The 10886-nt window shown below is 44.4% G+C and overlaps 1 protein-coding gene across 5 annotated transcripts in view; it reads right to left on the minus strand.

The window, feature by feature from the left end:
- Window positions 1-10200, minus strand: part of frya (furry homolog a (Drosophila)) — a 66896-nt gene extending 56696 nt beyond the window's left edge. Inside the window, exon 1 of one of the 5 annotated variants that reach the window (XM_060074284.1) lies at window positions 10082-10200. Coding sequence is in view for 4 of the 5 variants with exons in the window: in XM_060074280.1 (XP_059930263.1) it covers window positions 5421-5619 (199 nt within the window). In the remaining variant the exon portion in view is untranslated. Of the gene's footprint in view, window positions 1-488; window positions 958-5420; window positions 5926-10081 lie in introns of those variants that run through there. The other 4 variants (XM_060074280.1, XM_060074281.1, XM_060074282.1 and 1 more) reach the window with 4 other exon arrangements.
- Window positions 10201-10886: the final 686 nt, after the last annotated feature.

Raw genomic sequence — 10886 nt, forward strand, 5'->3', positions numbered from 1 at the left:
GTGTTAAACGGGTGAGTTCAAATGAAATGATTAAATGTGACCATAAGGCAACAGGCCCACCGTAAGATGGACGCGGTTTGTTTGGTATTTAGTGAGAGCTGAGTGCTGAGTTATGAGGCGGCAGTTAACACGGTTGACGAGGAGGATTCTAGAGACCGTTGTGCCTGCAGACCTGTGACGCACGTTGTTTGGTTGGTTGTTCTAATTAAATTATTCTAAATCGTTAGGGGCAAAATTAACTGAATGCTGAGCGACTGGGACACCTTTATCCGAGAGGTAAACAAAACAACAGCAATCCATTCCAGGGTAACAATTATGGTTAGGTTACCCAACGTGCATCTCAAATTCAAGCTTTAGTGTCGCTCACTGGACAAGATGTCCACAAGAACCACCGCCACCACCACCACCACCACACCACCACCACAACAACAACAATAATAGCAACTGCAGCAGCCATCAAAATAACCAGCAAAGGAACTTCAACTTACTGCCACTCCATGATTTCAACAGAGATTTGATGCTGATTTCAAAGAATCCTGAATCCTGCTGGCTGGCCATGGCTACAGCTCCCTAGAGGTGGACTGTAGCGGACTGACGTGGACCGGTGTTGACCGGTGCAGTGTGGCTGCAGCCTCTCAGCCAAATGCCAGCAGCAGTAGAGCCTACCGTCACTCGCTGTGACGCGCTCACTGCTGCTGTGACACCGGCGAGAGAATGAGAGCCGGACACAGGGAGAGAGACACAGAGTCTGAGGAGAGAGAGAGAGAGAGAGAGAGAGAGAGAGAGAGAGAGAGAGAGAGAGAGAGAGAGAGAGCAAGAGAGCTACAGTGGTTCCACCCCCTCCTCCTCCTCCACTGTGTTATGTCCTTGGCTGTCAGTCTCTCTCTTCCCTCTCTCGCTATCGCTCTCTACCCCTCCATCTCCCTGCTCTCATGTCCTCCCCTCTATCTCTCCCTACCACCCACCCTCTCCCTCCCTTCTCTCTTTCAGTCCCTACCACACACCCTCTCTCTCCTTTCCTCTCTCTGGCCCTCCCTTTATTCCTCTAACGTTCCTCTCTCTCTCTATCCCTTCCTATCTCTCTCCCTCCCTCCCTTCCTCTCTCTCCCTCTATCCCTTACTCTCTCTCTCTCTCCCTCTCTCCCTCCCTCTCTCTCACATTCCCTGTTCCCTCTAACTTATCTCCGTCCCTCCATCTCTCTAGCTCCCTCCTTCTCTATCTCTCTCCTCCCTCCCTCCCTGCCTTCCTCTCGCTCCCACTCCCTCCCTCCCTCCCTCCCTCTAAAGCCGTGGCAGGCAGTGGGCGGTAGCGTCGGTGGCAGCACAGAGAGCTAGCTTCCTTTAAATAACCGCGCGGAGGCAGCGAGCGCAGATGCAATCCTCTTAGCGCAGCCCGGTTAATAATAACTAACCTCTCTCTCTCTCTACTCTATCTCTCTCTACACTCTCCTTTCTCTCTCTCTCTCTCTCTCTCTCTCTCTCTCTCTCTCTCTCTCTCTCTCTCTCTCTCTCTCTCTCTCTCTCTTCTCTCTCTCTCTCTCTCTCTCTCTCTCTCTCTCTCTCTCTACTCACTCTCCCTTTCTCTCTCTCTCTCTAACCTATCTCTCGATCTCTCTATACACTCTATCTCTCTCTAGCTGTCTCCTCCCTCTCGCTCTACAATCTCTCTCTAATCTCTCTCTCTCTCGTCTCTTCTCTCTGTCTCTGTCTCTGTCTCTGTCTCTGTCTCTGTCTCTGTCTCTGTCCCCCTCTCTCTCTCTCTCTCTCTCTCTCTCTCTCTCTCTCTCTCTCCTCTCTCTCTCTCTCTCTCCTCTCTCTCTCTCTCTCTCTCTCTCCTCTCTCTCTCTCTCTCTCTCTCTCTCTCTCTCTCTCTCTCTCTCTCTCTCTCTATCTCCTGGCTATCAACGATATTTCAGTAGCCCCCCTGGGCTGCGATCCCCAAGATTGTGGGTCTACCCCTGGTCAGTGACCCAGGAGTTGTGAGTGAGCAGCAAAGACATAACACAGAGCATCTGGTTTCCCTGGGGGAGTGCATATGGGGGGGGGGGGTGGCCGAGCCAATGAGGATTAAAGAGATCTCCTTGAGTTTACTGTTTTAATGCGGGGGTCCAGCAGAGACTTGAGGCAAGGCATGGCGCCTTAAGGCTCTCTTACTTTTGGGGTCGACGTCGCCTCAGCATATCAGTGTGTAAATCATTAAAACCGAGGTTGGCTGTGCTTTTTCCTTGGTAGGTCGCTCTCAGTAAACATGAAATTAGGTCAAATAGAATGTATCGAATAGGGCTGGTGGGAAAATACATGAATGATTCGCACTTTATAAATACGTGTGCCTCTTCTCAGCTTGTTTGTTTGTAAACACATATTGTAAACCATAAGCGTAGGCTCTCCCATTTAGCCAGGGTGGGATTATTCTATTTAATTGCTAGATTAATCTAAACATGAATCAACATCTTTAGCGTATCCAAGGCATATCTATATTTTATCACTACGGGAGATTTAAAGTCCATATTGCCATATTCCTATCTCACTGCATGTTGTGCTTTTATTCTAATCCTATATCAGAAATCCGCCTACCCGTCACGTTATAAATACGGGACCCCTGTTATGTAACACCATTCACACATAACCCATTTGCCTTTCAGGGCCAAAGCAGGACCAGCCGCACGCTCTTATTTTGAAGTGCATGTGTTCATCTTGAATGGGGATAATGGGGATCATGATTAATCTGTAATAAATCATGGAGAGAGGTTATGCTCTTGGATGTGTCACATGAATGAAAGCAAAGTAACATAGAAATTATGATCATTTGAACAGGCTTGTCCATCTTGACAATCATTGAAAGGTTTTCCTTGATTTGACTTAATTCTAAAACAAATACAATATATTATATAAGATAAAACAACACAACTTTAAATATAACACACTGCCAGTTTCATCAGTCAACCCATCCATTCATCATCCAACCATTCAACTTACTATTTATGGACGATGACATAGCATAAACAACACAAAATGTGCAGACAATAGTATACAATGTATCATCCAGCCTTAGTCCTGTTTATCATGAAGTGAAGCTTTAAAATGGGATGCATTAAAGTTCTTGCCACAGAACCATTAAGGTGAATTTGATAGTCGTTCTAAGCTGGTCAGGGTAAAGGATCTATACTAGACCTGTGATTCAGCATGATATGATATGCTTTAGTACAGGGAAACTCTTTCTATTTTTACTCCTCCACGTTTGATGTTACATTGAATTGCTTTGAGCAGATTAATCTTTGGCGAGAGAGAGGCAGCTGGCTGAAAGCTATGCATAGTGTCTTGTCCAAATGTCAAGACAGCAAAAAAGACACTTACGGGGAATGGGGTATCGTATTAAAACGGCACACATAAAAGCCTTTCATTAGCATATCTCATGCACTGCTGCCTCATACGTTAGCTGTAATCTATCTTGCTGGACCATTGACAGACCTGTTAAGGGCAGGAGATTATGCAATTCCTCGTTGGCTAATTTCAGAGACTTTGAAACAAGGCTGCTTAGCAGAAACGGTTTAGTTTGAGCGGGGTTGAGGGGGGACCCATATGCACACACACACACACACACACACACACACACACACACACACACACACCACACACACACACACACACACACACACACACACACACACACACACACACACACACACACACACACACACACACACCTGCCACCGACTTCCCGGGCATTTGGGGTACAATGCATGCCAAGAACTCAAGTCACAGTTTTGTCGCGATCTGACAGAAATCCGTTGTTTCTTCGTGGTATCAAGTCCTCGTTTAGCTGTAAAGTGATTCCACTCAGTATAAACTATACTGTATACACACACATAAATGTAGAAAGACCGAAAAATTTGAGAGTTAAAGATATTCAGCTCTTCATTCAAAGTGTCTTTTTCGAGTCTAGCTGCTAGAATATCCTCCACAGCCAAAAGTACAGCGAGTTTCTTTGCTTAATCAACAGGCTGCGCTGGCAGACTCTTAATAACTTCAGCTATGTACAGGGAGGATATTAACAGATATGTATTCATTTCTCAACAGACGTGTTCACTGTGGACATAAGAGAGAGCATTTTTTTCTCTCCTTTTTTTTTTTTTTCACAGTATTCTCATTAAAATGCCACGCTGACCCAACTTGAGAGAGAGGGATTATGGGATATTTTGACAGCCTGGCTCTAAGTTTGGGTATCGTCAGGGAAAATCAGACCTGCTGTCACCCCTGAGAGACTTTAAGACTGTGTTTGGGATATATCAACAGATCTGGACGTCCTTCTACTTATCAAGGGCCCAAGTCCACCTGGCCATTGAGATGTAAGGTACTTACACTATCACTAAGTGCAGTCCTGAAGGATCAATGCATATTTTCAATACTCAGCAGATGCTTTTATCCAAATCTTTCAGATACATGTCATTAAAGTTTAGGCACCATGCTCTGGCAGGCCTACAGTTAGACTGTGGATTTTGGGAATCAAACCCAAACATCCTCACACCCTTCAACCTATTTCTTTAACATTACCTTACTTCACATCACAGAGGAGAGAACGTCTCATTCAGTCTGTCATAGCATGCAATCCCCAAGCCTTGTTTACAATCAACAACGCGAACGATTGTTTACAGGATAGAGGATAAAGACTGGAGTGTGTGTGTGTGTGGGGGGGGGGGGGGTGAAAGGTAAATCAAAAGGTACTGAGAACGTCCTACTGGCACCGTGGGCTTCCAGTGTACGAGGGGCTCAGTCTCATCCAGAACTTATTAAAATCATTTCTCAAGCTCAGTCGAAGGTGAGGAATGTGAAGCACGTCTGTCCGGTTCTTAAGCCATCTGCTCAGACCCTCCACTCCCTTCTTAGCTTCCACACTCGCCGACACTCTCCTCTCATCCGCCCTCTCTCTCCCTCTCCTTCCCTCCCTGACCCTAGCTCTCTCCCTCTTCTCTACTCACTAACAAATAAACATTCAGATTTTGTTTTGAATATAAAAAATAGTTTGCAGCTGTTGCTTTCGAAATATTTGTATGTTTAGTTTTGAAGGGCTTATCTAGTCCTGTGTGATGATTATGTTACTGTTGGGTATTTTGGCTCTTAAAACCAACGGTTATTACAGTTGGCTTGATTAGAATACGTCTCAACATGATTAGAATATTATTCAAGGGATAACTACTTATGTAATGTACAGTTTAAAAATAGAAGAAATTCCATTGATAAGAAGTCACCAGATTCCTGTTTAAGGTGAGAGATTCGACAAAGTGATGTCAGCAGCTAAAGAACTTTGCACATTATCTGTCGTCTGCTACAAGGGAACTGCTCAACCAACAATTCAAAAATGTAACAAACAATATTAAAATTGACTAATTATAAAAAAAAAAAAAAAAGGCTCCTGCACCTACTTTCAAGGATAGTGGGTCTCTTCCTCGGCCGTATCTTTCTAAACTTCCCTCTGAAGTCCCCCCCGTTGGCGAGTCTGTCCAGAGGCACCAGCTCGTCCAGCTCCTCCGAGCGTTCCCGCTCGCCCGCAGCCCCGTCCTGCGCAACACCGGCTGCAGAGGACATGCTGGATGGCAGGGAGCCCACGGGGAGTCCGGTCATTCTGCCAGGGACATCATCTACAACCTGCAGCCAGCGCCGGCTCTCTGGAAGTCTATCACGCACTTCTTCTGCTTGTCTTCTGCTGCTGCCTTTCCCCAGCCTATGGGTCCTCCTTCTGGGTTGAGTAGTGAGGTCCCCTGTAGTGGAGGTGCTGCCCCGGGGGCCAGCTAGCTTACGGTCTCGCGCTAATGTGTTTCAACCCTTGCACTTGTCAGGGCAGTGGAGCGAGTTATACTGTAACACTCATGAATGGGGCAGGTGTAGAGTTACTGAGGAGCCCCTCCTCTTTCACACAACCAAAGAAAACAGCTAAAGGCAAAGAAGGAGAAGGAGAGAGGTAAAGAGAGAGAAATGCAATGAAGATTCTGTTACGTGTACAGACAATATATGGGAAAAGAGGCAGGAGAGAGAGAGAAAGGAAGGGGGACAGAGGGAAGAAGAAGGGCAGAGAGAGAATGAGGCAGACAGACAGACAGACAGACAGACAGACAGACAGACAGACAGACAGACAGACAGACAGACAGACAGACAGACAGACAGACAGACAGACAGACAGACAGACAAAGGCAACAGCACCCTGTGGAATGATGTCTTCGAAATAATACACTTGCAATTCACTTTGTTTACGAGACTTGGTGTAAAATACATATTTTAGTCTTATTAATTACTTTAGTCTCAATAATATAAACCTTCTGTACAAATATTGCCATCAACAGTCCAATGAATTTACTCAATTGAGTGAAAAGAAAAAAAGAAAAGCCCAACGGTGGCTTTTGTTTTTCTTTTTCCTATACATGCATTGTAGAACATTTGGTTTTCCTATTTCCTGAATTTCAGATATAAATAATGCTAATATTGATTGGTCATTGTGGAAACGATAGCTTGAAAAACTAGTTCCAAAGCACATTTGATTATTTTAATATTAAATGAATGAGCCGCACCTAGCATGAACAGGTTTTTCCTTGCCTGACCCACATTGGAAATAGTAACAGCCAGTGTGCATACAGACGTGTTGACTGTTTCATAAAGAAAAAATAAATCAAGCAGCACCATCATGTTCTATCCCTCTGTCTAAAATGGATACAGACTAAGATTAGTTTTAAGGAAGTCATTTTCACTATTTACCAATGAAAGAGTTAATCCCAGAACACAATAGACAATATTTATGTTCCAGCCCGACTGAACATAGGCTACATTCATCTGTGTTTCCAAACCAAACAAATGCTGATCAGTGTTGGCCATTGTCTATTAAGACAACACAGTAGTTTCACTATACAACCCTGTGTCAGAGACAGTGTCAGAGAGAGGTAACTTGAATAGAGATGTTTTGATGGAAATTGGAGTAGCAGTTTGTTTAACAATAAACATGGCAAGGTTATAGGTGTCTTTTCGTGTCTAAACTACGTGTTCATCCTACTAGAGAGATCTCTCTAAACATATTTATAGGTCAGAATTTGTTACAGTTTTACACGTTTATTTTGCGTCTACTCTAGTATTTGCACGCCTGATTAATAAGCATATATTTACATAATCACGCTCTACTTCGAAGTGTTCTTACAGAAGTGGTCATGGTATGATGGCGCCCCCTGCTGTTTGACAGTTTAACTACAGGTAGTTAACCTCATTTGTAGGTATTCTCGGTAAAATACATCTCCACAATAAAGCTGTGAAGTGTATGTGAATGTGAAACAAGTGTTGTACAGTATAAACTTATTGAATGCAAATTTCAGTTAAAACCTGAGGTCAATATGTGTAGTGAAACTAGCGATGATTTAGTCACTGAAAGCAAAACAAATTGTGTATACAAATTTGAAATGAAGCAATTCGATTTTTTACAAAAACTGCTGAAACAACTACACAACCAACTACAAACACACAGCCAACAAAACACACAGTCTGCCACTACAAAACATGCAGCTGCGTCAAAATACCACCAATCGCAAATGCTCGCGGGCATCATTACCCCGTGTGTCTGTGTGTGTCTGCATGTGGAGCAGGACAAGTCTGACTGGTGACACGGAGCCAGCGATGCTCGGAGAAACTCACACCCCGAGGCGCTATACAGCCCGGTCGCCATGGTGAGAAGTGTTCCAATTTAGCTCAGGGCACCGAGCAGGGCCCGGGATGAATAATTGATAGATATCACAGGCTAATTTTAGCACATTTCTGTTGAGAATGGGGCGGGGGTTAACTCCTCACTACACTACGATAACATGCTGGATGCAACTAGTAGGTCACCTTGTAAGGTATCGGAGCATTGTCCCTCGAAAGTGTCACGTCCCGTTGACGTTTAAACAGAGATGTCAGATTTACTGGAGAGAGAGAGATTCCTTAAGGTCATAAGGTCATAAGGTCATAAGGTCATAAGGTCGGTATAACCGGCTGTTGCATTGGCTGAGTGTGAAAGCAACACATTCAAAGTAAACTTTCTCACAAACTCCCAGAGAGATGTAGCCAAAAAGTGTCTCCTGTATTTTTCATCTTTTCATCTCATTTGTTTCCACACTCTGAATCATGTTGCTTGAGTTACAACAATTTATTTTGCCTTGAAGAATTGCCCACAGAAACAACTAAACTCTGGGTTAATCTGTCAATACATATTCATTCACAAAGGTGTCTTTTGTGAATGTATTTTGTTTCACTCTGAAGCCAACCAAATCCACACATTTATCAATCCAACGGCACCCTATAAAGAGGACCTCTACTTGGACTTATACAAGTGTACATAATAATATAAAATCCCCTGCAACCAAGAGAGCTAACTCGTGGCCCTTGAAGAAGAAAAGCCTCCACATCAACAGTGAGTAATTATTCAACGGATCGCATGTTCCCCTCACCTGTTCTGTCCAAGCTGGGGTGAGCTCAACAATAGGCCCATTCAGGGTCTGTAAACAAGCCCCGCAACAGCACCTGTTCCCTGGGTCTGAGGCAGGCTATTATCTGGCGAGGGGAGCGGGCTCCAGGTGACAGCCCCGTGGCTCCCTCCGTGGCCCTTGAGGACGACGGCCATCTTAAATGATAAACGTCATTGAGTGTTTTCCCTTGTGCCGAGAACTAACATGCAAACCCCTTCTGGCTCTTTTTCATGTTTTTTGCAAGAGTTGGGTTGTCGTGTACACTTACTGGGTCACTCCCTGCACAAGTCAGTAGTAGGCGTCCAGAATGTGATGGCATTATCCTTAGTTGCCTCCAGTTTGGGGAAAAACTGTTCGGAAATTGCCAGAATGTGTCTGGAGAGCATATCTGTTTGAAAATGACATTGATCTAACTGATCTGTACTTGGCATTGGAAGACCTGGTCTTTATTCTTTGGTAAAGGCAGGACGCCCATTTTGAGAGGGGTTAATACTGGGGTCTATTGACGCAGGACAGACATTTTGAGAGGGGTTAATACTGGGGTCTATTGAGGAAGGACGGACATTTTAAGATACTTGACATAAAAAATGTCAAGCTAAGTTTTGATCCACTGTCTGGTGTGTCAACTGTCAGGGGTTAAAAGATCAAAATAGACATTGTCTGTAGATCTTCTTTACGAAAAATTTATTTTTTTCTGAAGAATCATTTTTTATGCTCTACACCTCTCACCAATTTATGCCACATTCCACGCATTATATTATGCATAAATATTAATAGAATATCGATTAAACCCATATTTCTGTTACATGTTTAAGTGAAACACACTTTTTTGGTGCTGAAGTGAATATTACTATTCCAATAGCAATGTCAGATTTGAAGACTTGCTGAATAAGGGAATTGATGGTTGGTTCAATAACGTTTAAAATCCCATATATTCATATAAAGCGTGAACAGGTGGATTTGAAAAGGTGTGTGCTTTGCCTTATCTTTGCCCTTGGTGGAGGAGTTAACTTTCCAACATCCTTGGCAAGTCCTGTTTTATTATTTGGCTTGGAGCTTATTGTTTTAAAACAGGACTTTTTTTCATTATTTCTCATTATACGCTGTGTGTGTGTGTGTGTGTGTGTGTGTGTGTGTGTGTGTGTGTGTGTGTGTGTGTGTGTGTGTGTGTGTGTGTGTGTGCGCGCGCACGCGCGTGTGTTTGCGCGCATATAACGCGCGTGCTACAGGCCTTGTGACTCCGCACTTTTTCTGTTCAGAACAGGCTCAGACTATCTTTAGTATCCATAAGTAATGGGAGAAAAAATACGTGTATCCTGTCGTGTTGTGATGACTTAATTTAATACTATACACCAAACGCGACGAATATCTGCCTCCAAAGTTACAAGGTAAAACTGCACTTTTTAGCTTGTTATTATGGTACGGCTGTTATTGGCGTATTGCTTTTTATAGTAGGTTAGAAATGCTCCAGGTTGCACAGTTAACTACGCTAATGTGAAATTCATGAGTTCGCTCCTGGCAGTTAAAGATACGCTTCGACTTAACGCGTCGATATCAGAAGTGCGTGAGCAAAATCGTAAGAGACAACATCAAAGAGAGATAAATACCTTCAAGTCACGGCGGTTTGTAGCTATTCCATCCTCTCGGCTGCGAATGGCGTCGAAACAGGTCTCGAAGTCTTACTACTCAGTGGACTGTCAAAGTACACTTGTTCCAACTGTACTGTTGGTCCAAGTCTCCATCAACTGTGGAGGAACCAAACTCCACCCCTAGCAACAGCAATGGGCCTGCTGCCCGCAATGGGCCTGCTGCCCGCCTAGCCTGAGAGAGGACCCTGAACTGGAGCGTTATCCTGGTCTATCGCAATACAATTTCCGGTCTCTTACTTCCTAAAAGTTGTGTACGACAGCAACCCCCCCCCCCCCCCCCCTCAGCGAGAAAAAGATGAACATGACAAGAAGGAGAAAAATAAGAACAACAATAATAATATTTTTTAACGACATTTTGATAAAGTAATATCTAAAACAGATGTTTTCAGGCACGTCCAGTGGGGAGGAGACCTCGGGGAAGACCCAGGACTAGGTGGAGAGATTATATCTCAACACTGGCCTGGGAACGCCTCGGGATCCCCCCGTCAGAGCTGGTCAATGTGGCCCGGGAAAGGGAAGTCTGGGGCCCCCTGCTTGAGCTGCTCCCCCCGCGACCCGACCCCGGATAAGCGGATGACGATGAGGATGAGGAATATCTAAAACATGTAAAGGAAACGGATATTCCTCAATTAAAAGTCCCTCCCTATGTCTCACTCATAAACGCATACAAAAGTCCCGCCCAATGGCTCTCGAGCCAATAACGCTCATTTGGAGCATCCCGTTTCATCTGATGAGAACGACTGGAACAAGGTTACTGCCCTCC

This window comes from Gadus macrocephalus, chromosome 16, assembly GCF_031168955.1.
Source record: "Gadus macrocephalus chromosome 16, ASM3116895v1".
NCBI lineage: Eukaryota > Metazoa > Chordata > Actinopteri > Gadiformes > Gadidae > Gadus > Gadus macrocephalus.